Source organism: Camelus bactrianus, chromosome 22 (genome assembly GCF_048773025.1).
Source record: "Camelus bactrianus isolate YW-2024 breed Bactrian camel chromosome 22, ASM4877302v1, whole genome shotgun sequence".
NCBI classification, from domain to species: Eukaryota; Metazoa; Chordata; class Mammalia; order Artiodactyla; family Camelidae; genus Camelus; species Camelus bactrianus.
In genome coordinates this window covers 29,003,107-29,030,068 of record NC_133560.1, presented here as the reverse complement: position 1 = coordinate 29,030,068, position 26,962 = coordinate 29,003,107, and the positions used below count along the sequence as shown (strand labels likewise).

Here is a 26,962-nt window from a genome sequence, read left to right as displayed (position 1 = left end):
GTATGTGAGGAATGGAAGCCTCGGCTCTCGCGAGGATGCTCCCGGCGCTCCCTTCTTCCCGAAGAGGGCCGTCACGTGATGCGGCCTCACCCAATCGAAGCGTGGGCCGCGGGGGTCTCCGCGGTTCCCGCCAAATACGAGCGCGGCGGCCGCGGCAGCAGCGGCGCGGGCGCGAGGGCGAGCAGCAGCGGCCGCCGGAGCTGAGCCGGCGCCTCCGCCGCCTGAGGGAAGCTCGAGACGCCGCCGGGGCAATGTTGGAAGAGCCGGAGTGCGGGGCGCCGGGCGCCCGAGCAGCGGCCACAGGTCGGTTCTGGCCCGCGCGGAGGGGAAGGCGGGGCGCGGCGCGCGGCCTGTGCGCACGGAGGCAGCAGTTGTGGATGGACGGGCCTCCCGGCTCCGGGCCCGCTGCTCGGCACCTGGCGTTCGGTTCGCGGGCCGTTACAATCCCGAGACAGGGCCTTGCGACCCGTAGGGCGCCCTCCTTGACGTTATTGTTGCGGCCGCGACCATTTTTTCCCGGCGCTTTTGCGTCAGTTCGTCCTTCCAGAGCCCTCTGTGGTGACGGGTCATTGTGGCCAGGAGAGGAAATTGAGACCCAGTGTGGTGAAAGGGCCGGCTTTGCAGGTTACTAAGTGTGTTTGTGTCCCCTGAACAAGTTGGACCCTGCAGCGGCCTTAGGGCCGGGTGGGGAACCTGAGGTCGGGGGTCACACGGGCTCAAGGACCCTAACAGCTGCGTCGGCGGGTCTGCACAAGCCCAGGTAAGAGGCCCAGATGGTAGGGGTCCCGGGTTCTTGATGCTGCCGGATATGCATGGTGAGGACTTGTCTTTCCTTCCTGTGTCTTGGGAGGGGGCTTTCTGGTGCCTGGCAAGCCCCCAGAACTTGGAGTGGTGAACCAAGGAAGACCAGACTGCTTGTCTCTCTTGCTTGACTCCCATTTTACCTCCAGCACTTGGCGCAATGCTTGGCATGTAGTAGGTGCCCAATAAATATGGATTGGTTGAATGAATTAAGTGTTGGCAGGGACATCAATTAGTCTAGTCCAAGGCTTCTCAGCCTCAGCATTATTGACATTTGGGGCCATCCTGTGCACTGTAGGGTGTCCAGCAGCATCCGTGGCCTCCAGCCATTAGATTTCAGTAGCAACCGCCCCTTCCCAGTTGTGACAACCAAAAATGTATCCAAAGCATTGCCAAGGGGCCCCCTAGTTGAAAACCACTGTGCTAATTGTTTCCAGACTGTGGGATTTTAAAGAGACACAGAATTCATATAAATAAAGTTGGGACTGATTGTTGTGGACAATCATTTGACCCAGTAAAGATGTTCAATTAAAAAAATTTAAAAAGCACCATTTGCTGTGACCATAAAAGGGAAGGATGTTTTAATGCTAAATAAAATTATGAGGGATATAATCTCAGAATAAAGAGCATTGGTAAGTTTGTATGTGTACCTTTGAGCAGTCTGGATCCCTGGATGGGATCCTTTTTTCTGTAGACCTGAGGTTGCTTCTGGGCCCAGGTCACTTCTGTTCCATCTTCGGTTCTGTTGCATCAAAGCTGGTGACTCAGGGCCATGCCTGTAAATCCTTGTCGTTGTCCTAAAAATAAATTTAAGTGGCTAAAGGTTATATATCCCTCAGTTGAGGGAAGAAAAATCCTTGTTTTTAGTAACTGAGAACTTGAGAATATTACCTTGAAATGGACAGAAAGGAAATGTGAGTCTTCTGGATACCTTTCTTATATTCCAAGCTTGAAAGGGGGGAGGGCAGGTTCATCTATGGAAAGCTGGGTTTTTTATAAAGCCGTGATCTGCTTTTTACTAATACCCACATATATATATCTTTTTCTAAAATGTAGATTGGCCAAAATAACTAAACTAGATTTTTCCAAGCCAGATCTAGATGTCAGCTTCTAAATTTATTTTAGCCATTTGAAGATATCTATCTAAAGATTTGATTCTATTTATGATCATTTCTGCATCAGCTTTGATATTGTTAGGTGCTTTTTTTTGAGATTGTGTGTATGTGTGTGTCTGTGTGTGTGTATAGGAAAATATTCTCCCTTACCATTTCTTGATAGCACTTCAGCTCTAGCCTGGCAAACTCAAAATGCTTTCAAGTTGTATTATCTTTATAAACTATATTTTAAAAGGAAGTAAGTTCTATTCTAATTTTACAGCTTTGTTGATGGGGGAGTGATTGGATTGGAGGAGGTTGTTTTGGGGTCATATTCATGTTGAAATCAGTGATACAGTGTTTTCTCTCATCTCTACTTTTACTCAGTCCCCTTTTCATTGTTCCTGTTACTGTGTTCATTGATTTCCCACTATGTGCCAGACCCTGGGCTGGTGGGACAGGTACAATATGGAACAAATCTTGTCCGAGTGCTGGCGTTCTGTTGTAGGGAGATAGAAACACAAAGGTCTCAGAATGATAAGTGCTCAAGGAAAATAAAAGAGTGAAGATGTGACAGTGTCCAGGGCAGAATTTCTCAACCTATTAACATTTGGGGCCAGATAATCTCTGTTGTGGGGGGCTGTTCTGTGCTTTGCAGAATATTTAGCAGTATCCCTGTCGCCTACCGAGTCGATGCCAGTGGCATCCTGTCTCCAGTCATGACAACCAAAAGTGTCCTTAGATGTCACCAAATGTTCCTGGGGGCGGTGGAGGCAGGCGGCGCGAAATCACCCCCACTGAACAAGCACTGTGTGCATAACAGGTACTGCGTATGTATTTGCTGCTTCACTGTTTCCAACATTTAATAACTTACCCTTTGACACTTATTCACAGCCATGGATTGCAAAGACAGACCAGCTTTTCCAGTCAAGAAGTTAATACAAGGTAACTTTCTGGGAATGGATTAAATATTTTGTCTCCTCAATTATATTTTTAATTCCCCTTGGGCAGAGGCCATCTTTTGGGGTCCTCAGCAGACGCATCAAGGGGTTAGAGGGGAGAAAACAATTGCACCTTAAAACTGGAAACTAGGAAACCCATTTCATTACACTACTGTCCCCAAGATCAAATCCAGAGGTTCTGCCTTTACAGCTGGGTTTCTCTACCTCAGCACTGTTGATTTTGTCATTTTTTGTCATGGGGGAACGTTGCTATCCTGTATATTGTAGAGAGTTTAACAGCATTCCAAGCCTTCTCCCCAAGTTCGTGACAACCGGTAATGTCTCCAGACATTGCTGGATACCCCCTGGCAGGCACAGCTGCTCCTGGTTGAACCACTTTTTGCACGAATGTCTCCAAATCCTTTCATGTAGGCCAGATTAGTGGTTGGATTATATAAAAAAGGATGGTTTCTGGTTTTTAAAGCTTGGTTGTCTCATTCGCCTGTAGCAGCCTGCCTTCTGTGACAACTGATATCAAGTTTGATGGTGGTGGCAACCCTCTTCTGAGGTTAAAGGGTTAGGGGCAGACTAGACTCTGAGGGCATGATTGTTTTATAAACTGCTCAAGAACAGGTTTGTTCGGTCTTACACTATAAAGTAGTTAATGAGATGCTTTGGCATTTGAGGAAATGTGGGCGCCTTGGGAAGACACCCATCTGAACCTCCTCACACTCCTGAGGTGTTGCCATGTATCTCTTCAGAGCAGCCAGAAGGCTGGCATGCAGTGGGAGGGTAGTTGTTTCATCGGCAAGAAATGCTGAAAGCCTGGGATGCTAGGGGCAGAGAGAAATCTTTCTGCAAATGGATCTCCTTTTTGCTTTTCAGAATGAGAGGCACTTATCTTCAAATGGGATTTCCACCCATAACAAGTAACTTTGGAATTTGAACAGATCAGAAAATGTCTCTTTCAAAATTCTGTCAGTATCCCTGCTATAAAAGCTTGTCAGTTTTTTGCTTTTGCCTTTAGTTAGGATGTTGGGAAACTACATAATGAAAAGATAACCCCTTTTTAAACTTGAGAAATCCCCCCCCACCCCCAGGCACAGCAAGGTTGGTCGCTTGTGAGCATATGGAGTATGAGAGTATTGATCACACTCACTAAAAAGGTGGCCTCCTTCTCTTCTTGTTTTAGCGCGTCTGCCATTCAAACGCCTGAGTCTTGTCACAAAGGAGAAGACTGACGACGGGTTGGAGGACACGAGGGGCTCTCAGAGCACCTCTGTGCAGAGTCAAGACCCCGACTTAGAAACCTCTTTGGACCACTTGGAGAACGGCTGTCATATGGGTTCTGACATAGATTTTAGGCCAAAACTTGCCAATGGGAAGGGTCCCTTAGATAACTTTTTAAGAAGTCAAGTCGAAAACGATATTGGCCAGAACATGGTCATGATCGATTTGATGGAGGACTTGAGTGACCTAACCGACAGCAACATGGGCCACAATAAACCAAATTCTGCCGCCTCTCTCTCTCAGAAGAATGTAAATGGGGTCACAGAAGAAGCTGGAGGTGAGAGGGGGCTGCCGAAGGCCAGTCAGAAGGACAAGCTGGCGTTTCCTGAAGAGGCCCTTTCAGACATTCCATGCAAAGTGGAGGAGAGAGGTGCTGAGTCAGGGAGTGCAGAGAGGAGTGGACTGGAGCAGAAGGGCCTGCCCCAAAGCTGCCCTGAGCTGAGAGGCGGCCTGAGAACGTGCTCCAGGCAGGACCAGGACAGGTGGAGCGAAGCCAGGGGCATCCTGTTCAAAGGGAAGGTGCCTGTGGTTGTCCTGCAGGATATCCTGGCTGCCAGACCCCGAGCCAGGTCTCCTCCCACCACCCCTCTGGGCCAGGGCATGCCCTCCGAGAGCGAGACGCTGGGGTCCAGCCCCGAAGAGGACTCTGTCCTGAGCCATTCATCCCTGAGCTCCTCCTCTCCTACCAGCTCACCCGAGGGGCAGTCTGCTCCTGCAAAGCAGCGCAACAGCCCCAGCCCCTTTCCCACCTCCACAGCAGCCCACAGAGTGAGTATCTCCCATAAACCAGTGCTGATGGAATCCAGAGGCTTCTGGGTCCGGCCCCTCACTCTTAACTCGGATACTGTGTCACCCAGATGGCTAGTGGCCAAGTGACTGGGGCCACAGACCAGATCCTGTGACTTCTGGTGCAGAACTCTTTCTGATTTCAAAAGCCGTTAGAAGTGTTCAGCTCCATGTACCCTGCGATGTGCTGGTAGTTTGGTTAGTTACTGTTGTGTTGGTGCTGTCCTGGTCGCCTTGTTCACATCTAATTGATGGTACTGGTCACCTTAGCCACGTTAGTGACTAACAGATGTAAGCAGGCAACTGACCGTCACGTCAGCCTTTAGCTTCAGCTCCCTGCACTCCTCTGGTTCCCACAGAGACTCGTAGGGCTATTGCTGGTAAACAGTCCATAAGCTTTGGTAAAGAAAGCCCAAGACAGCAGGGAGAATCAAATGGGGAATTCTGTAGGGTTGGCTCTTGTCAGCATGGCCACCCACTTTGAAAACCTCACCCAGAGCAATCAGAAGGAGAGACCTAGCACCATTTTTAAGGACCCCTGTTTCTGTCACTGGTTTCCCATCAGCACAATGGCAACTGTCTCTGTTTTCACCTGTCCCTAAGGTCCTGTGGGTAGAGCTGTTAAAATTAGTCAAGAATCCCAAATTGTGTTTAAAAGTGTTCTTTGATTTTGTAGCACTTGTGTTTTTTCATATCAGGTTTTCATAGAAGATTGGATCCTGGAGTGGGTGGTTCATTTTCTACTGTACCTGCTTAATTTGACCGTAACCAACCAACCGTGATTGCTTTCTGAAATTTAATCTCTAAGGGATGAATTATTTTTCTAGATGATTACATTTCTTGTCTTTTACCCCCTGAGGAGATCGGAGAAAGGGAAAAATGGCTTCCTCTTTAGTTCACAAAGTATCAGTCACGAGTGGGGTCATCATTTTTTCTTCTAAGTTTCTAAATACGGCTGACTGAGATGCTCATTTTTTAAACTTCCATCCGAGCCATTAGTCGGACTCAAAATCCGAGACTGAGTTTCACTGTCAGTCGTCTCGTTCTGTTCTGTCCAACCATTGCTCCAGGTCCTTCCAGGCGGCTGCTTGTGTTTTGCAGAACTGCTTTGTCATGTGACTTGTTATAGCCAGTGAGCCTGGACATCAGGACATGTACACCTTTTCCATTCTTCTTAACAACTTCCTTTTTTAATTTTGTTTTTATGTCCATAGACAATCCTGGGGATTGGGAAGCTACATACTTGGGCCTTGACACAGAACAGTTTTCCTTCTTGTCCACTGTCCCAAATGGCCATAAATCAGCTGAGCACATGAACCAAGAGTGCTCAGTTTAGGAAGTCCTGCCTCTGAGATGCTAGGTCTTACTCTGAATGCAGACTTGGAGTTTTGAGATGTTCTAGAAGACAGTGTTACCACACAGCTTTGCAAATAATTCACACTGCAGGTGGCGAAGGTCCCGCCCTGGGCCTTTGGCAGAAAAGTGCCCCAATCACCCACCGGCTGGAGGTAGAGCCCCTGATGCTGGGCAAAACCGCAAGTATGACGGCGAAATCAAGGGATGACCGGGAACCTGCGGGCGCTGTGATGGCCAGACAGCCTGAGACAGCAGCCTCCAGCATCACACACTCAGCTTTCTAGTTTATCTGTTTACCTTTCAGGAGTGCTGGATTTCCTGGTTGGTTGATACCTAACTCTGACACCTTTCCCTGCCATGTGGTTGGTTGGTTGGTTGGTACCTAACTGTAGCACCTTTCCCTGCCGTGTGCCCCTTTTTCCTGACCCCTGTTACTGTAGAGAGTACTTTTCTTTTTCCTTCCTCCCTCTCCACTTCCTCCTCCTCTCCAGATTGTAGGCAGAAATTTGTTGAAGGCTCACAGATTGTTTCCTCTTAACCATGTCATAGATTGGTTTTCATTGGGCTCAGTTAGTCCTGGACCGGGTACTGAGAAATCAAGCCCCCAAGCATTTACTGGTCCCCAGTGTGTGCTTTTTCCAGGGGAACTGGGTGCGATGCGGGTCCTGCTGTCTCTTCCCAGGGAGTGCAGGACAGCATCCCCCGAGAGAGCTTTATTTTGTTTTGTTTTGTTTTGTTTTGTTTTGTTTGGAGTACTCCCAGGTATCTAGAGAGTCTCACTTTGAAAAACAATTTAGGAATACCTTGTTAAGATAATTCAGGACTCTCTTCTGTTGGTGCTTAGCATCAGAACTTTTTAACACCTAGGCTAGAACCATTTCTCCAGTTTGCCTGCAGTTAAATGTGTAATTTAGCCTACATTGTTGATGACTCAAGATTATTGTTCCATAAAGGGCTGTGTGGTTAGTGGTGTGACTGGAATCTATGTCTCACCTCTGTACACATGAGCCCGGATTGCTGGAATTTTCCCAGATAATTTAAATTATACGAGTACTAAATTCTTCGTGTTAAAAAAAAAAATCACTGAAACATTGCAGCTCCCTCTGGCTTTTTTCTGTCTCCTAGGCTGCCGTTGTTGTCAGTCATAGTCCTCTGTGTGGTGCTTGTGTGGGCAATCCCTGGGAATACACAGTATCATTTTGTTTCCTTACATGAGCCATGATACCGTAAACATGTTTCTCTTTGATTCCAGGGTGTCTTAGCTGTGTTTCACGTTGGGATGGGAGTATCTGTCTCTGTTAACTGCTGTATCACGTGCTGATGGTGCGATGGTGCGGACGTACTGCAGTTTGCACAGCCATTCTTCCTGGATGGATGGATATTTCTCTTGTTGCTAATTCTCGGTCTTGACAGACAGTAGTTGCCATGAGCTTCCTTGGGCTGCTGTTAAGTAGAACTGCAGGCTCACAGGAATGGGCGTGTGGGTTCGGCTGCTTGCAGTCCCCGTGTGGCTGGGCCTGTCCTCAGCCACCTCTCCTCACCTCAGCTGCTGAGACTTACTTGCTCTGGGCTTAGAAATTAGATCTCCTTACGTGTCACATCAGAGTGAGTGGGCTCTAGGATTCTTCTGAATACAGTGCAGGAATTTTATTGCACAGACATAGTCATATCAGCCTTGACTCTTTGGAATGGTTGATGTGTGTGTGTTTCAGCTTCATTCTGGGATCCTGGATCTCGTTTTTGGTGGCCAAGTTCCAGATAGGTCAACTGTGGCCCATATTTTGAGAGAGTTCTATAAATACTTGGGCCAAGTGTCAAGAAGATAAAATATCCATTCAGTAAGTTCCATCTAGATGTCTAGTAAAGCAAGAGAGATACTGGTTTTAAATCATAATTGCTCTGGTTGTTGGATATCATAAAGGCAGCTTCTGGTGGTCATGTTACCTCCAGTGCTCCTGGACTCACAGCAGAGGGGAAGCATTATAAAAGGCACTGATTCTGCAGCTGAAATTCAGCAAGTATGGGCAAGACTAAACAAATGTGTTTTCGTCCCCAAATATTCTCATATTGCGGTCTGGCAGTCACATTTGGTGCTATCATCTTTGAACACAAAGGACAATGACATAGACACAGCAACTTAGACTCCTGCCGTTAAATCCTTTATTGTGGGGGTGAAGTCCAAGTTGGCTGGCAGAGTGGATTCTGGAGAGGCAGATACATCCTTCTAAGCTCTTGGTGAGACTGCGTTAGTAACTGGCGTTTCTGTCACGCTTGCCCGGTGAGACGGGGTTGCGTGTTCTGCCAGTCATATGGCTTTCATGCCTGTGAAACATGTGGCTGTGCTTGGCCCTCTCTTGAGGGAAGGCTTAGTTCAGAAAGAACTCAGGGTATCCCAGGTAAGAAGGATGTCTTAATCTGTGAGTTTTTTTCAGTAGAAAGTCTTAGTCAGGTCTGAGTCTTTCCCAGTAGAGAAATAACTGTTCTTACATAGTTTTGTTGGAATGTCAGACCATTTCAAAAGAAATGGGCTTTTGGTTTTTCAGCTCAGCTTGTCTCATCTTTTGACTACTTCCCCAAGTCTACAGTGAGCCTCGGTATGTATTTCTTTCCGGCCTGAATTCTCCCCATTGCTCTTCCAGCGAGTGCTTTGGTTACCAGGATTCCTGCTCTGGAGATAGCTTAAGCCTGGAGTCTGGACTCCTCGTTCGTGTTCCTACCTGGGACCATCTGGCCAGCACGGCGAGTGAGTCCAGCTGTGCATCTCAGTCAATCCTTGTAGCTCACACTCAATTCATTTTGCAGAGACGATAGAGACTGCTGTGCTCCAGAACGTAGGGTTCTAGAGCAGATCGCCACCTCTGGCAAGCTGACCTTTTCTCCTGGGCATTCACTCTGTATTCTAAAAAGCAGAGCTGTGCTGGGCAGGGAGTACAAATTGGTGGCCGGTGGGAATCCAGCCCGTAAACATGTCTTTCTTGATTCACACGGTGGTGATCTTTAGACATTACAGGCAGACTGCCGAGATGGTGCGGGTTAGGTTCCACACCCCCACAATGATGCAAATATTGCAGTCAGGCGATCTGTTGGTTTCCCAGCGCATATAAAAGTTATGTTTATGCTGTACTGTAGTCTATAAAGTGTTATGTCAGAAAAAAAAGGACATACCCTTTAATTTACAAATAAAGTAATTTACAAATACTTTATTACCAAAAAAAAAAACCACTGTTGTCTGAGCCTTCCGCAAACCATAATCTTTGCGATAGTAACATCAAAGATCGCTGACCACAGATCACTGCAACAAATGAATAATGATGAAAAAGTTTGAAATACCGTGAGAATAAAATGTGACACAGACACACAGGGAGCAAATGCTGTTGGGAAAATGGCGCCAATAGACCTGCCTGACGCAGGGTGGCCACAGACCTTTAGTTTGGGGGGGGGGGGATAAAAGTGTCTGGGAAGCACAATAAAGCAAGGTGTGCCTGTGCTTACAGAATTCACAGAAAATTCCCACTGTCAGCCTCCCAGGAAAATCGGAAGAGGCAGCAGTGCTGGGCTTCGAGCCTTTAAGACCCCGTCCTCTTCAGACAGGGCGAGTCCTTCAGTTGGCTACAGAACTACCACTGTGTCATCTCCCTGATGGCTGCTGGCTGTGGCTTCTGCTTTCCAGCTAGGCCTCCTTCATTTTTATCATCTGCCTTCTGGTCTCTCCTTTTATCCCCAGATGCACACAAGTGCACATTCATTGGAGATTATGACCCACCTAAGATGTTTTGGTTCTGTTCAGTGGAAACTGGTCACCTGGAAAGGTTTTCGCTGTTCTTACTTTGCAAAGATCTTAACAGCGTGGGTCACTGTTTCCTCCTTCCCCTCCCCAAGGACTATGCGGTATTTAAATGTGTTAAAGTGATTGAAACAGCCCATATTTACAGATAAATGTCTTTCCTTTCAGATAAGTAAGAAATTGGTCAAAGACTCTGCAGAGAAGAACAAGATGAGATTGCAAAGAGTAAGACATTTCCCCTAAAATAGAAAGTTCCCCTGCTGTGCTTTTGGCGGTACATAGGAAGCGAAGCCTCTGCCCTTCTTTGGCCCAGTTTTCACTTTCCCTTGCTTGTCCTGAGCATCATTTTGCGTCTTGCTTCATTTTACATAACTGGGCCTCGTGCTTGTGGATTGTATCATTTTTAGCTTTGCTAAATCCTAAGGTTTTGCGTGTAGTGTTTTCTAAGCTTTTATTACAGTGAGTACTGTCTTAATAGCTGGGCATCCTATTGTAGTTTAAAACTTCCTTAAAAAGGGCGGGGAGGGTGTAGCTCAGTGGTAGAGCGTGTGCTTAGCATGCATGAGGTCCTAGGTTCAATACCCAGTCCCTCATTAAGTAAGTAAATAAATAAATGAATAAACCTAATTACCTCCTCCTCTCCCCAAACAAACAAAAAATTGCCTTAGAAAGAACCCCATCCGTCTCCCTGCACCCCAGGCTCCTACACATAGATTGAAGTTCAGTTCCTTCCCAGGTGTTGTGCTTTTTGGTGTTCCCTACGCCAGATGGTAGATTAGTGTTTAGTGGTTCCCTGCTGAGTCTTCGATTCTGGTCTCTGGAGGGGGGTCACCAAACTTCACACACAGCAATGCAGGGGCCTTCTTTCTTACTGGGTGAAGAGCAGAGAAAGCCATGGACTTCTCCCCCGCCAGCTCATGGAAGGGGTGCCTGTGACAGTTGGCTGAGTATTCACCAGGTGCTTCCAGTGCTGTCTGCCTTATGGCTGCGTTTGATTTTTGTGCATTTTGGTATTTTGATGGCTCTTTTAGAGTTTATCTCACTCTTCATTGGAATTTCAGAGATAGGCACCTGCAGGGCAAGGGGTAAGGAGGGGCTCAGATGTGGCTAAAAAGTTCTGATTTACACATGATTCCAGAAGCCTTTTGTCCTCTTAGTTAGCAGTGGGGAGACGACTCCTCCCTGCCCTGCACTCGCAGTGCTGGTCTCGTTACTCGAGTTACTCTGTCAGACCAGCCCCTTCTCCAAGGACCCCACGTGTCAAGTGTGGAGGGTACTTGGCAGGGACGTCCGCACATCTCCAGCCGCATGCCTCATGGCTTTTGTGAAAGGGACCAGAGGTTGAGCAGGCTGAAGAGCAGGATATTCTCCGGGGACAAGAGCATAGGCACAGGCCCAGACCGAAAGCTGAGCTGTGAGGCTCCTGCCAGATGGGAAGCCATCATTGATGATGCCAGTCCTTGAAACTCACCCAGTGCTGTGTTGGAAGATGACGCCCTTCCACCCTGGAGGTGACACTTGTTCAATGTGAATTCTGATTAGTCACATTCTGGGCCACATATGAATTCTGTGGATGTGATAAAATGAGATGTTCCCATTTTAAAGACTATCAAAGAAACTGGCAGTTTCCTCCTGCTGGTGGTGAAACAGCACTACTGTAGTCATAGAGATCACTCCTGGCCCTTCCTAACATTTGATCTTCTTTTCAGATTCTGAGAAGTCTTTGTTTTGCTTTTGAGAAATGGTTTTAAAGATGAAAAGAATTTTTTTTTGCTTTTATTCTCTATGTGTTCTCATTTGTTTCCCCAGTTTTAAGATTTACTCATCAGATTCCCCATCCTTGCCTGATTCCACTCTCTCATTTCAAGAGAAGTAAAATAAACCCTATTGTCTGGTATAGTTTTGGGGGGATGGGAAGGAAATTGTTTTTGTTTTGAAGGTAGGGAAAACCTGTGGGTGTTTTTGTGTCTTCATTTTGCCAAGGTATTCTGATAAATTAAGTGCCGTTCAGGCCTAACAGCGGGCACTCTGCATAAGTGGCCCAGAGGTACTTACTTAATCTTTTTTTAGTTCAATAAAAAATGACCCTCATCCTATGTGAAGATGGTGTCTTAAAGGAAGGCCCTGTGGTGTCAGCTAATTCTCATCACCCTTCTCACAACAGCACGAAGTATAATGGACTGAAAGCTCACTGCTGTGAGGACAGTGGCCGCAGGCCTCTCCCGGGGCTGGCTCCCTAGTGCTCCCCCTGCTGTTTAGCGCGGTTGCCCTCGGGGCGGCCGCCAGGCTGAGCTGTGGCTGGTCTCTGTGCAGGACAAGGAGCGCCTGGGCAAGCAGCTGAAGCTCCGGGCCGAGAAGGAGGAGAAGGAGAAGCTGAGGGAGGAGGCCAAGCGGGCCAAGGAGGAAGCCAGGAAGAAGAAGGAGGAAGAGAAGGAGCTGAAGGAGAGGGAGCGGCGGGAGAAGCGGGAGAAGGACGAGAAGGAGAAGGCGGAAAAGCAGCGGCGCAAGGAGGCGCGGCGCAAGGAGCGCCAGGAGGCCCTGGAGTGCGTGCCCCTGCCCCCCCCCCGTCCCCTGGGGCACCCCTGGGTCCCCCCTGCGCCTCCACGCGGCGCCCGTGTGGGGCGGCTAGAACTGAGTTTCACGTTCACAGGGCTAAGCTGGAGGAGAAGCGGAAGAAAGAAGAGGAGAAACGGTTGCGAGAGGAAGAAAAGGTAGAATATTCTTCCAGAACGTGCAAGTTCCCATGTGCTTGAGCAGCGGGGGTTTTGCCGGATTGCTCTTCAGCGTTGGTTCCCTGGGTGGTGGGAAGCCAAGGCCCCCAGGGACTGACACATGTAAATAGACACACTCTTGCTGGCCTGTCACGTGCCTGCTGCTGGACGTCCCGGGCCCTCTGCCCACAAGAGTGGCCCTGACCCTTTGAGGTTGCCTGGTACCTGCTTGTGGGCTGATGGGTTTTGAGAGCTAACATCAAAATGATACTTTCAACTTAAAAATGCTTAGGGTTCAGTTCTAGAGGCTTTTACGTGTTTTGCATGTTTCTCTTCATTCTTCCTCATCCTCTTCTCTTAAATTGCAGCGCATTAAAGCAGAGAAGGCTGAAATCACGAGGTTCTTTCAGAAACCAAAGACTCCACAGGCCCCCAAGGTGAGCAGCTGGCTTCCTCTGGCTTTACTCATGGTCTCTGTCAGGCTCTTCCTTTTGAAAAAATAAAAGGATGTCTTTGACCTGCTGGCTCTCCTTTCATCCAGAGGGACCTCCGCTTGCCCAGGGAGCTTTGATCTCTGGTCGCATCTGGAGGCTCATTGTCACTCACCACGTCCCAAAGACGCAAAAAGTGGCACATGTGCGAAAACTTCCAAGTGTTTAGACGTTGCTTCATGAGCAGTTTTGTGCTGGGAGCTGTGTGGAAAGGTGTGAGGGAGGAGTTTCTGCTCAGATAGGAGACCAGGCGTGGAACAACCATGTAGGATCCAGCACAGAATTCTGCCTCCCCGTCTGCCACCCAGTCAGCGTCTAACCAGCCTCTGCTGATGGAGCACCCAGACCTCCGTCCCCTTCCTCTCCTTGCTCCAGAGGTAACTCATCTCCAACGCAAGGGTGTCCTTCCAGATCTTCTGGGCATTTACATCCCTTGGTGTACTTGTGTGTTTATGCACATGACAAACTAAGAAGTTACTGTGTTACCACTCTGTTCACTTGGCTGTATTTTGGATTCTTGCCACGGTGGCCCGTCTTCATTCTCTCTTGTTGCCACACAGCGTGTCCGGGTGTGGGTGGCCTTGCGATTTACACCCCTTCCCGTCTTGATCCCCTCTCCAGCAGTGCGTGGATGTTACCAGTGCCTCTCTGCATGTGCGCCTGCTGTCAGACGGCCACCTGGACATGGGCTTGCTGCTGGTCTAGGGACGCACGTTCTTGAGGTGGTATTTGTTACTGTCCAGGTGCCCTCCCAGCACCGGCTGTGATGAGTTTTCTAGTAATTGTTCCGACCTGACGGGTGGAAAAGACGTATCTTTGCTTCGCTTTACGTTTTTCCTGATTCCCAGTGCAGCTGCACATCTTTTCCTCTGTGTCTGCCATCTTACTTCTTCTGTAACTTCCAGGTTCCTATTTCTCACCCATGTTTCTGCAGTTGTGGCTTTCCCCCCCAGTCTCCAGTTCTTTACGTAGTCTGGATTTTCATTCCTGGGGCTGCACTGCACAGGCTTTCTCTCAGCCCGTTCTGTGCCGTTTGACTTGTTTATGGTATCTTCTCATACAGAAATTTTTCATTTTAATGTGAACAATTTTAATCTTTTATGGCAATTGGTTTTTGGTACAAAGCCTGTAAGACTATATATAATATCACGGTCATAGACGTTTTCTAGTTTTTTTTTTTTTTTTTCAGGTTTGTTTTTTTTTTTTTTTTTTTTTTTTAGCTTAAGCCTTGTTTTTTATGTTTAGTTCCTTGGCTTAGCTAGAATTCTTTATGCCCATGGCCCTGTTTCCCAAGTGGATACTTGATCTTCCCAGCACCTATTAGTGAAGAGAACAGTCTGCTGGTCCTTGGCCTCGGCTGCATGTTGGACTCACCAGGAAACTTGAAAACTCACTGGGGCCTGGATTCCATCCCAGAGAATCTGATGGGCTGGCTTAGGCATTGGGATTTTGAACAGTTCCCTGGATGGCCCTGCCGAGCGGCCACGATAAGGGTGTCAGCCTCAGCTGTTGTTTCTTGCTGGGTTGACAGGCTCGCTTCCTTACGCTCAGCCTCAGAGATGTCGACTCCTCCTGACCCCCACGTTGTCCACGTGTGCCACCAGTCCTGGGGCCCGCTGACACGGACACTCACGCAGCTGAGGGAGCCCCGGGGAGGGCACCCCAACTGCAAGGATTACCAAGGACGAGCTTTAGACACAGGCACTGCTTCAGGCTCAGGACAGGCTTTGGTGTGAGGTCAGCTCTGTCAAGCCATCATGTGTTGTAATGGTGTGGCTCTGGGTAAGCTGGTCATCCTCCCAGGTCTTAGTTTCCTCACCTGGACTCTCAGGTCCTAGTCTTTAAAAAACAAAAAACAAAAAATCCAGGTTCACTGGGGTGTACTTTCAGAATGAGGTCTGTCCTTTTCAGGAGTGCGTTTCCAGCATGTCTGTCACCCCAGACGGCTCCCCTGCTGTTCACCCCCTTTTTCGGCCCCGGCAACTGCTGATGGAGCCTGTGGCCCTGTGGTTTTGCCTTTTCCAGAAACCTGTGTAAATGGCATCACACAGTGTGTGGCCTATGTGCGTCTCCTTTAACCTGCCAACCTGGGTGACCCTTAAAAGCACTGGCCAAGTGTTCGCAGCACCTCGCCGCTGCTGAGTGTGCACCATCACATCCCTTCTCCATTTCAGACCCTGGCTGGTTCCTGTGGGAAGTTTGCCCCTTTTGAAATTAAAGAGCACATGGTCCTCGCCCCTCGCTGTCGGACTCCCTTCGACCAAGACCTCTGTGATCGGTTAGACCACCTCCTCCAGCAGCAGAGCAGCGAATTCTCCTTCCTGAAAGATCTGAAAGGCCGGCGGCCCCTCAGGTCTGGACCCACCGTGGTTTCTAACCGGAACACAGACCTTTTTAACAGGTTAGTGCCCAGGGAGACTGCTGTTTGCCTCTTGGTGAAGTCAGAGAGCCCTGGGTTCTGGTTCGCTGCTGAGTCCTGTGGCCTTGGCCACTCCTTTCTCTCTGGAACTCCATGCTTCATCAGTCCTCTCTCTTCTGGCTTCCATGAACCTCCAGAGTCTCTCAGGTGTGGTGGCCTTGCTGAAAGCCACAGCTTTGGAGTGCAGGCTGCCTGTCCCACTGCCTGGACCTCTCACTTCCGTGCCAGCCTCCCTGGGAGGGTGTCCTTTGTTCTTGACATTTGTGTGTCCTCCTCAGCCCCACTTTTGTACTTGCTGTGGGGCAGCAGCCTGATAGTCTAGTGTCTCCCTCCTTGCACTGTGTCCCTGGGGTGAATATTAGCTTGCTTTGGAAATAGGGACGCTGCTGCAGAGATGGGTGGCCCATCTCTGTAGAGTGCCCAGCCTGCTGCTCTGGGGGCGGGTGAATGCGCCACAGAAGGGGCGTTCCTGAGTGGGGGTTTCACTTCTCAGCGACATGGTGATCGTGGAGAGCAGCAAAGTGGATGGTGTTCCTGAAAGGAGGAAGTTCGGCAGGATGAAACTCCTGCAGTTTTCTGAGAATCACCGACCAGCTTACTGGGGGACATGGAACAAGAAGACGACAGTCATTCACCCGAAGGACCCCTGGGCCCAGGACAGGGTGAGCGCGAGCAGCGGCTGACCCTCTTGTGTTTCCTTCTCAGCGTGCTGTGGAGTCCATAAGTGTTCCAGCCTTTCCGCTCTGCCTTTCCCTTCCAACCCTGAAGACAACAATGACCACTGGGTGTTTGTTTTCTCAGGACCTCCTTGACTACGAGGTAGACAGCGATGAGGAGTGGGAAGAGGAGGAGCCAGGAGAGTCCCTCTCCCACAGTGAAGGGGTGAGCACTTGTAGGTTCTGAGCAGAAGACTGCGGCGGCCCCAGGCCAGCACCCCTCACAGACAGCATCTGTCTAACCTGCTGGAAATCCCAGCTGGCTTGTAACACCTGCATTTCCAGCTTTTCTTGAAAACCCTTATTTGGTGATACTGCCCTGTCTGGCAGTGGAACCCTTGGGTTGGGGCAGGCCCACTCCCTGCTTCACCAGGGCCCCAAGCTGACCGCGGTGCAGCAGGACTAGTTAGTGGGATCTTAGCCAGTCCTCACGGTGTCCGTAGGAACTACACCTGAAGCGGTAGACGGTGTTTTCTTTCTGAGGTTTTCAGAGATTAAAGCCTTACAGGAAGCGCACGTGGCTTCCACGGATTATGATCATGTGCACTTTTTTTCCCTCTTTTTGAGGATGATGATGATGACGTAGCAGAGGATGAAGATGAGGACGATGGGTTCTTTGTGCCCCATGGGTACCTGTCTGAGGATGAAGGGGTAACTGAGGTGAGAGGTGAATGGGGAGGCGTCGGGGCTGGTGCTTGGCCGCTGACCTGGGGGTGGTGACGTAGGTCCCAGCCCGCCTCATAGCCAATTCCACGTGCACCTCGCTCCTCACAGCCTCAGAGGCTCAGCCCAACCCCCCAGCTTTCTCAGCTCTGCCAGGTGGTGGGACTTTTGGGGAAGCCATCTCTAGGGCTCAGAAGGCCTGCCGGGTTGTGGTGTTTTGGTGGCGGGGAAACGGTGACTGGTGCGATACCAGTAGGGGGTGATTTTTTCTCAGGGTCAGACTTGAAGGGCCTGGGTTCTTTCTACCTTTCCGGCCAACGAGGCAGACATGCCTCATGCCCACGGGGTAGCTGTCTTAGCGAGTGGCATCGGTCTGGGGTGGGAGAGGCCACACATGTGATTTCGGGTTGCTGAGTTGACAGCTCCAGGATCACATGTTAACCAGAGAATCCAGGGTAGTGTCAGAGGATCACTGGCGAGGTTATCAAAATACCTGTGCCTCTCCAGTGATGGCCGGAGAAGAGGGTGCATTTCAGACCCTGAAAGGGCGAAAGTACCACTTACCATTCAACCTGAAAATGCTTTCTGCCTGTTTTGTCACCCGTCAGGGGTCAGAAGAGGGATGACTAGACATGGCGGGCAGTCTGGGGAGCTGCACTGGCCCTGACTCTGTGAATGGCTCTGCCCACTGCGGCCTGCTCTCTCTCTCACTGGCCCAGAGGCTGGGACTGCGGGTGCTGGGGAGCAGGGGAGTGGGGACCCTGAGCAAGTGTCTGTTCTCTACCCTGCAAGGAGTGTGCTGACCCGGAGAACCACAAGGTTCGCCAGAAACTGAAGGCCAAGGAGTGGGACGAGTTTCTGGCCAAAGGGAAGAGGTTCCGGGTGCTCCAGCCTGTAAAGATCGGCTGCGTCTGGGCGGCCGACAGGGACGGCGGTGCCGACCTGAAGGTGCTGCAGCAGTTCACGGCGTGCCTGCTGGAGACCGTCCCCTCTGAGGAGGAGCCGACGCCCAAGGCCTCCAAGAGAGAGAGGAGGGACCAGCAGAGTGAGTGCCAGCTCCGGGCGGGATGGAGGGGGCCAGGCTTCCAGCTGCTCCGACTCCCAGGTGGTTCCTAGGCCAGGGGCCGGAGACTTCTTAGTCAAGTGGAGTGATAATTTAGAAATTCTTAAAAAAATAGCAGAAGCCACCACTTTCTGAGCATGTCTGTCCTTTCTGTGATACAAGAGCAGTGCAGCCACGTCACCGACTGGCATAAGACAGCACCGGGCCCAAGGCCACACACCTCGGTCCCTGGCTCCCCAAAGCCCGGGAGGGCCGTGACAGTCTATCTGAACGAATCCTGCCTTGTGCGGCTTGGGCTTCCAGAATCTCTTCTGGAGCAAGTTCACGTGTCTTAAATCTACCCATAAAAGACTACCCGCACTAAACCTACTGTGGTGGTCACTTCGCGATGTTTGTAAGTCACATCATTATGCTGCATACCCTAAGTTTACACAGTGCCGTGTGTCAGCTGTCAGTAAAACCGGAAGGAAAAGAAAGGCCGCTCGGTGGCAGATGGCAGAACCATGTGCGGTGTTCATTCCGCTTCTCCCCGAGTCTCACAGCTGCCCCGTGTCTCCCTGTCCCTGCCAGTCTTGGCCCAGCTGCTCCCATTGCTGCACGGGAACGTGAACGGGAGCAAGGTCATCATCCGGGAGTTCCAGGAGTGCTGCCGCCGAGGACTGCTCAGCAAGGACGCCGGCAGCCCCGAGCGCGGCTCCACCAGCCCCCCAAGCCCTGGCCCTTCCCGCCCCCAGACCCCCACTGCCGGCGAGGACGCCGCCATCCCCTCCAAGGCCAGGCTCAAGCGGATTATTTCCGAGAACTCGGTTTACGAGAAGAGGCCCGATTACAGGATGTGCTGGTACGTCCATCCAGAGGTGCTGAAGAGCTTTGCCCAGGAGCACCTGCCTGTGCCCTGCCAGTGGAGCTACATCACTGCAGTGCCCTCGGCCACCAGGGAGGACAGTGGCAGTGTCCCCATCACGGGGCCTGGCCAGGGGATGCCCATCTCGCTCAAGAGGAAATCAGGGGGCAGCATGTGCATCACCCAATTCATGAAGAAGCGCCGGCACGACGGTCAGGTGAGTGGCCGGGCTGTGCGGCTTCGTCATCTGTAACACATTCTTTCAGAGCAGTTTTAGATTCACAGCCAAACCGAGGCGACAAAACCGACCAGACCTGAGGGGAAGGACAGAGATTTCCTGTATGCTTCCCTCCCTCACACCCGAAGGCACAGCCTTCTTGCTGTTGGCACCCTGCCCAGAGCAGCGCGTTGTTACAGCTCATGAGCTGTCGCCCCGAGTCCGTACTTCACTTCAGGGCTCACTCCTGGTGTTGCACGTTCTGTGGGTTTGGACAGACGTATGACAGGTCTGCACTGTCACAGTATCTCACAGAATCACGTCAATGCCTTAGAAATCCCCTGGGGTCTGCCTATTTCTCCCTCCCTCCCTCCAGGCCCTGGCAACTACTAATCCTTTTACTGCCTCCATAGTTCTGCTTTTTCCAGAATGTCCTATCCTTGGAATCGCACAGTATGTAGCCTTTTCAGATTGGCTTCTTTCAGTTGGTAATGTGCATTTAATTATCATGGCTTGCTAGCTCATTTCTTTTTAGCACTGAATAACGTTCCATGTGGTGGCTTTATTTAGTTAGTAAGATAGTTTTTACATCATTCAACGCAGTTTCTAAGCACTTACTCTGCGCCAGGTCGCCTGCTAGGTCTTGCAGGCACAGTGGGGAGCAAAACACCATATAATGGGAGACGGGCTCGCAAAGCGAACAGCCGTGTACTTGCAAACTGACAGCGCACGAAGGAGAAAGCCCACGGCCCCATGGGGACCTTGAGGTCGGTGGGCTTCCTGAGAAACGCCCCCAGAGTGAAGTCTCCAGTGCTGCCTGTACCCCCTGGTACAGCCTGGGGCCCTGACTGCAGCCGCGGGCACTTTGGTTCTTACTGAAATGTGGGTGTAAATGTGTCTCGTCTCATGTCTCTCACTGGAGACCTGGTTTGCTGTGTAAGCGCTGGGCCCTCACTTTAGGCAGGCATCTCACAGAGCTAGAGGTTTGGGAGACTCCATTTCACAAGGATGAGATGGAGGTGTGGTGAGAACTGGGTTTCCGGCTCTTGTCTCGGGCCTCCCTGGAGGGAGCCGCCGCTCTAGGAGCTGCTGCTGAAGGCTGGGTGGTGTCGGAGGAAGAGGGGAGCCACAGTGTGTGCCCCTCACCCCACTCCTGCCCCTGCCTCTCTGATGTTACTTACTGGTGAGGTCTTTGATGTGTCGTAAACCTTCCTAAACTGTCACAGCATGGGGACCATCAGCGGTCTGACGTGTTCCTGTCGGCTGTTCTGTTACACCCGGACCCTGTCCGGGTGAGGTGTGGACATGGCTTGGTTCAGGGGAGCCCACCTGTTTAGGAGTCAGGCCTCAGCCCCACAAACACTTCCCTCCCTGGGCTCAGCCCAGAATGGTCCACTGTGTGTTCAGGCTGCACTCGGGCCGCAGATCGTGCCTGGCCGATGCCACCATTACCCAGACTGTCCCAGAAGGAGCGCAGGTGCGGCTGCTCTGGTGGAAACCAGCTGGGCAGCCAGTTTTTAAAAAGCCGGGGTTGGAAGACACATTCTGTTTCCTTATCCAAGCAGTGTTCGCAGGCTTCGTCCCCCATCCGCCTCCCTCAGGTTCCATGTGAGGGCTGCAGCTGCGTCCTGAGCCCCCTCTGCTCTTCCTCTCCTGGCAGGGGGTGTCCTCACACAGGCTCGAGGCCTGTTTCTCTGCGTGGAAAAGGACGGCGTAACCCTTATCACCTGAAGCCTCACGCCAGGCACTTGACGTGGGTGCCTGCGTTTTCACTGGTACTTTGTTATTTACTGAGCCTCCAGGAGAGAGAAAATCCTCCCAAATAAACCGGGTGCCCCCTCCCCAGGGGAGAGGCGTTTCATCTGACGATATTCCTGTGAACGGTGCTAGTGCGACTTCTCTCTGTTCATAGGCAGTGCCTTGAGGCTTCGCAGTGTGGCGGGGACTCACGGAAGGCTACACAGCCCGTGGCTCGCGCCCCAGCCTGGGCCTTCACTTCCCTGGGCACGCTGGCCGCAGCCAGTCTGACTCAGCGAGTCTCAGGGCGGGTGCCAAGTTCTTACAGTTTCAAAGCCCCTTCTCAGGGAGTTCCATGGGAAGGGCCAGGACCACAGCATGGGCTAGCACACTGCATGCATCACAGGAAGGGAAGCTCTGAGCTCGGGCTCTTTGGGGTGGTGGGGAGTCATCCCTGCCGTTCCTCTGAGCACTCGAGGTGGACAGCACTTGGTCTCCCAGGCCTGTGCAAGGCCGCAGGTAACAGCCCCCACGTCACCTTAAATGCGTGTGGGTCTGTCTCCAGCAAGCAGAAGTCCTGAGCTGGTGAACACTCATCTGGGGCCAGCCTCCTCCTGCCTCCCACTGCCTCCTGACTTCATCTGTGGCCTTTGTCTTCATGGTTGCAGAACGGCTGCCACACCTCCGGGGAGCAGGACCAGGATGGCCGGGGCCTTCCTAGGGGAGGATTCCCATTTAGCAGGAAGGAAGCAGCTTCCATCTGTATCTTTTGGCACAGCCACCCCAGCTGCTGGGGAGGTGGGGGAGGTGAGACCTTCACCACCAGCAACAAAATTCTGCTTGTGTGGAAGGGCGGGTGGGAGGACAGCTCTGGGTGCGTGCTGAGTGGGGCCTGTCACGTGCGCAGGAAGGGGAGCCGTGGGCACAGCTTCCTGGAAGTAGGGCTGGAGGCCCGGGAGCATGCAGGGTGCCTCCCCTTGCATTTTGGTAAAGCCACTAACTGATGCTTCCACCCCCTTGGGGATAATTTTTGCTATACCATAAACATATGTGAATATTTTAGATTAGTTTGGGCTTTCTAAATTTGTGGCAATTTAAACTTTTCTTTTCACGAACCAAATAGTCATAATACCTTCTGCGTCTACAAGGCCTATGCTCCAGTGACACCTGTGGTTATGTGCCAGTTCTGACACCGCGTATGTGTGTGGCCCCAAGGTGGCTCAACTCTTTGGCTTTGGTTTTACTTTTAAATGGGGGGAGGCTCTGTTTGCTCTTTCCAGTCAAAAATATTCTGTGATCAAAAGGAACCTAAAAGATAGACGGGATTTCAAAATTGTAGAATAGATACGCAAGATTATACTGTACAGCACAGGGAAATATACACAAGATCTTATGGTGGCTCACAGAGAAAAAAATGTGACAATGAATATATATATGTTCATGTATAACTGAAAAATTGTGCTCTACACTGGAATTTGATACAACATTGTAAAATGAATATAAATCAATAAAAAGGGTTAAAAAAATGGGGAAAAAATCTAAGAAAAACTAAAAAAAAAGGAACTTAAAAGGAGACCAGGTGTTACCCAGTCTCAGTTCTTTATGGTTGTTCACCGTCTTCCCAACTCCGGAGGCTTCCCTTCTGTCTCTGCACGCTCCACCTGCAGGACAGCGACGTGGTGAGCTCCGCCGCGCCTGCAGACTGCTGACAGCTCTCAGCACAGCAGGACTCAGGATGTCGTCCTGAATTCTTCATTTTAGAATGTTGTGCGCCCGGGGAGCTGTGGATGGTGGCTCCTCTAAAAACTTGTGGACCCAGAGAAATCCTCGTCCATCTGCACTTGCACCTCCTGTCTGGAGGGCCCGGGGACCGGGGAAGGCTGTGCAGAAACCTGTCTGTCCCATTGCTCACCAGACCCAAAGGAACACCCCCAGGTTGGCGTGGTTGAGAGCTGCTCAGTTCTTCTGAAACAAGTAGTTGGAAACTGCCTGCAGCATCCTTCCGGCAGCAGTGCTCCCTGCTTGCCTGGAGCCATTCCTGCCTCCGTGGCTCCCAGCCACGAGGACCTGGTGTGGTGCTTCTACCTGAGAACTGGGGACTGCGGACATGAGCCTGGTCTGCCAGCCAGGCCGGGGAACCCGTGTGCAAGGCAGAGGGTCTTGTTGCGCTGTCATCCTTTTTCCAGGCAAGGATGACAGGAATTTCACAAGTGTTTTGAGAAATAGCCTCGCTTCAGAAGTAAGCCCAGCTCTGACTCCTCTGCCGGTTCTCTTGTTCATTTATAGAGTGTGAAGCTCGGGTGGCTGGTTGATGTTTACAGTTAGGCCTGTTACTTTCTCCATCCTCTCTCTCTGTCCCCTCTGGTAAAAGCCCAGGCTCAAGATCTCATTGGAAATCCTACCCTCAGTAGAGGCTTCCCACTCCTCCTGACCCCTGTCCACGCAGCGCACATGGCATCCTCAGAGCAAAGCTGGTCTGAGCATCAGTGAAAGGAAAGTGTCACCAAAGCATCAGGCAGAGGGGACTAAGCTGTTGGGCAGAGAAGAAAACACTGACCAACTAATGTCTCAGCCACTTAGTCCCAGTAATAATTCAGGGAAGGTGTGTGCCTTATCAATCTCTCTTTCAAACCAAACCAGAAACCCAGAATTCTAATTTAAAAACAATTCACAAATTGTTTCTGTAATAGGATAAATAACGATGAGGGTAGTTTTCAGAAATCTGAACACAATTAGTTCGTGTGAGAGGACTCCCCAAAGTTTCCTCTGGGGAAACTGACCAGACTCCTCAACTTTTGTTGCCAAAATGGGCAGAGGTCAGGAGTACAGAAGCAGGTGATGGGAGGGATCACACCATCCCTGGCTGCTGCTGATGGACTGTGTGCCCTTGTCTGTCCAGGTTGAAGCTGGGGACCTGGATGGCTTCCAGGCGGACACGGAGGAGGAGGAAGAAGAGGAAGGAGACTGTGTGCTGATGGACATCTCAGATGTTGGGGGTGAGAAGGGTCCCAAACCCTCCTCTTTTCCTTCAAGTTGGCAGGGGAGGGAAGAACGGGCACCTTCACTCTCCCGCCCGCCTTCTTCTGTGACTAACGAAGACTGAGTTCAGAGGCCCTGGAAGGCACTGGGCAGGCTGGCCAGGCGGCGGTGTGGGCACAGGGCTCCAGCCCAGGCCCGGACCATCTGCCCTGGTCTGAAAGCTACACGTGGGACACCAGCGTCCTGAATGTCGGCAGTGATGAGCCGCGTCGGGAGGCAGGCTCCAGGGGCGGGAGCCGAGCCTCCCCGGGGGCAGGGAGCCTGGGCCGTTGTCCTCGGCCTGCACAGCAAGCCGCTGGGCCTTGGTGCCCGCCTCCCCCGCCTCCGCCACGGGCTTCCTCTCCCGGGAGGTCGGGTGCAAAGCCAGCTGAAGGGTGCCAGGGAAAGCGCCCAGGCACGAGGTGGACACCGCCCAAGCCTTAGTGAGGAGCAGGGCCTGCCCGCCCACTCCCACGGCAGGTGCAGTGGCTGAAGCCCCTCCCTCTCTTGCCTTGCAGAGGTCCAGGCCCCGTGCGGAACCACTTCTGGAGCTGGGGGGGCTGTGGGAGTGGACACCAGAGCGAGCCTTGTGCCCTCCAGCTCGCTCGGCCCCTCCTGAGCCCCTGACGGGCCGTGTGTGTACGTGGACTGGTTAGGGCACTCTCGGCGCCTCTCAGATACTTGAAAGTCCTGACTCCTGTGTAAAGAGCACTTTGTCCTGCTTCGCAGACCTCCCTGGAGGTCTGGAAAGGTTATATAGGATGCTTGATTAGTTCTTTTTGATACTTGTAAAGATTTTCCCCCAAAAGCTGCATATTAATCTGCCTCTTAATAAAGCATTATTGTGATGTGATGCCCTGCACGGGGAAAGCCTGGTCGTGCCCTGTGGACCCCTGGCAGATGCCACGAGGAGATGCTTGTAAATGAATTGAAGCCCGTGGGTGTGGCGTGGTGCCCGGACCGGACGTGGCTGTGTATAAACTGTCTAGCCCTGACCTGGCACATTGTCGTCTTTTCAGATACGTCGCCTCCGTGAGCGGTGTGTCCGCTGCCCAGTGCTCTGTGCCGTCGGGTATCTGCTACCCCCTTCCCCACACGCGGACCCGTGATGTTTGTATGAAACTTTACGCTTTGCAAAAGCTGTCTCATCGCTTTGTACCTCTTTGTTGTGAAATACTCGGCCTTCCCGCTGACCCAGTTCAGAGGGCTTCTCAGCAGGTGCTTACTTATGCCAGTTAAACCCTCCTGCTCCTCAGGTAGGCAAGCAGAGGGTATTTCCAACCTCCATGAGCTGAAACCCGGCTTCCAGAGCTGACTTCTGAGTAAGGCCACACCTCAGGGAAGCATCGAAACTGAGGACAGTGGCGCCAGCACAGCACCTGAGCATGGTGTGCAAGGCCCCGGAGCAGCCCGACACGGGGACTGTGACAGGCCCTGCAGAGGTGTGCGAGCGTGTGGTGAAGGCCGGGGCAACTGGGGTTTGGGCAGAGTTCACAGGGAACTAGACTCCTGTCCTGCTAGCCCTTCCCGTCACGTTGTATTTGCTGTCGACATTCCCGAGGGAGAAGGGGGGCACCATGGATACAGCTGAGAAGGCAGCTCGACCCCGCCATCGGGGAGCTCACTGTGTGGCGCAAAGCCCCTGCCAGGCCTGGGAGGACCCTGGCCCCACCCAGGACTAACTGCCGCAGGTTGGGTGCAGCTGCCGAGCGCCAGCACAGGGACGGGGCTCACGTGTGACTCCCATCTGTGATGTGACTACCTGCACCGGTCAGGTCAGCTTAAAGCCATGTCAGTTGCCGCCTGACAAGCTGCGGCCACTCCCAGCAGCAGCTGAGGGCGGAACGTGAGACCAAAGTGACAAGCCTAGGCAGTGCTGGGTTTCAGCGATAAGGCGGTAAGGGGGGGTGCCCAGGTCCTGCCCCCACGTGAGAACAGAGCTGCCGGCAGCCCAGATGTGAGACAAAGCACTGTGGGGGCTACTCACCGGCTGGGGGGCTTGTTTCTACTCATACTTGGGGCCTGGAAGCTTCAATCTCCCAGAGGCCAGAGGAGTAGGCCCCACAGGCCCCCATGCAGGCAAGGGTCTAGAAGGGACTAGCACCGGGGAGAGTGGTCTAGAGCCCAGGCTCAGGCAAGTGCAGCCCACACTCCAGGCCCCGGGTTCCGCCTGTACTCACTCCTTGTGGCTGTGGTAACAAATCACCACAAACCTGTTCTTACAATTCTAGGGGGCAGAAGTCTGATGAGGTGTCAGCAGGGCTGGTTCCTTCTAGAAGTTCCAGGGGATCCACTTCTGTGCCTTTTTCAGCTTTTAGAGGCCATTTGAATTCCTTGGCTCGTAGCCCCTTCCTCCGTCTTTGAAACCCACAGCGTCACATCTCCCTCTCCCGCTTTCTTCCATGTTGTTGTCCTGCGATGACACTGGGCCCAGCACCACAACAAGGGCCATCTCCCAACTCACCCTTCATCACATGAGTGACATGCAGTTTCCGGGAGTGAGGATGTGGACATCGGCAGGGAGCCTGGTCTGCCAGGCCTGCACAGCTCTGGCCCCGACAGCCCCAGGCCCTGGGAAGCCCTCCCCAGCAGGCTCATCTGGCAGGTGGAGACAACAGTCAGGGATTGCCCCCCCAGGAAAGCACAGGAAATGAAGAGCTTGCCCCGACACGCGGGCTCCTGGGCCCCCAGACACGTCCCCAAGAGCAGGTCCCACTTCACCAGGAGCCATAGCCAGCCCTCTGGCCAGCAACTCTGCAGCTTCTAAACCTACACTTCACCTGACAGCTTGGACCCACCAGGAAACTGGTCAAACAGCCTGTTTATTCAGGTTCATAATTTTACAGAACTGTCCTGACAGGCCCAGTGTCTCCCTCTGCTGCCGGTCACCTCAGGGCCAGCCACAGCCACTTGGGCCACAGTACACGGACACTGGGCCATGCTGCAGGCCTGCCCTCCTGCCTGGGGGTTCTGTACGCAGGTCAACAGTGACTGTCCTCTCCAGGCCACGGTCACAGCACATGTCCATGGC

The 26,962-nt window shown here is 51.8% G+C and overlaps 1 protein-coding gene across 2 annotated transcripts; it reads left to right on the top strand.

The window, feature by feature from the left end:
* CHAF1A (chromatin assembly factor 1 subunit A) lies at positions 1-24,926 on the top strand. Of its 2 annotated transcripts, XM_074351051.1 has the most exons (15): positions 2-303; positions 2,790-2,840; positions 4,029-4,894; positions 10,221-10,277; positions 12,366-12,595; positions 12,703-12,763; positions 13,132-13,200; positions 15,429-15,655; positions 16,167-16,335; positions 16,475-16,555; positions 16,957-17,049; positions 17,845-18,097; positions 18,686-19,176; positions 23,813-23,909; positions 24,450-24,926. In XM_074351051.1, the coding sequence occupies exons 1-15, from the start codon at positions 12-14 to the stop codon at positions 24,548-24,550; spliced, it is 3,138 nt and encodes a 1,045-aa protein (XP_074207152.1). In that variant the 5' UTR covers positions 2-11; the 3' UTR covers positions 24,551-24,926. The 2 variants fall into 2 exon arrangements, with proteins under 2 accessions (XP_074207153.1, XP_074207152.1); XM_074351052.1 differs by lacking the exon at positions 10,221-10,277 and having other exon boundaries at positions 1-303.
* Positions 24,927-26,962: the final 2,036 nt, after the last annotated feature.

What these genes read in the sequence shown, in the direction of transcription:
- CHAF1A (XM_074351051.1), top strand. Translation starts at nt 12, where the DNA reads ATGGAAGCCTCGGCTCTCGCGAGGATGCTCCCGGCGCTCCCTTCTTCC. An exon ending in AGTCAAGAAGTTAATACAAG is followed by an intron (nt 2,841 to 4,028) that starts GTAACTTTCTGG and finishes TTCTTGTTTTAG; the next exon opens with CGCGTCTGCCATTCAAACGC. An exon ending in AGACTCCACAGGCCCCCAAG is followed by an intron (nt 13,201 to 15,428) that starts GTGAGCAGCTGG and finishes TCTCCATTTCAG; the next exon opens with ACCCTGGCTGGTTCCTGTGG.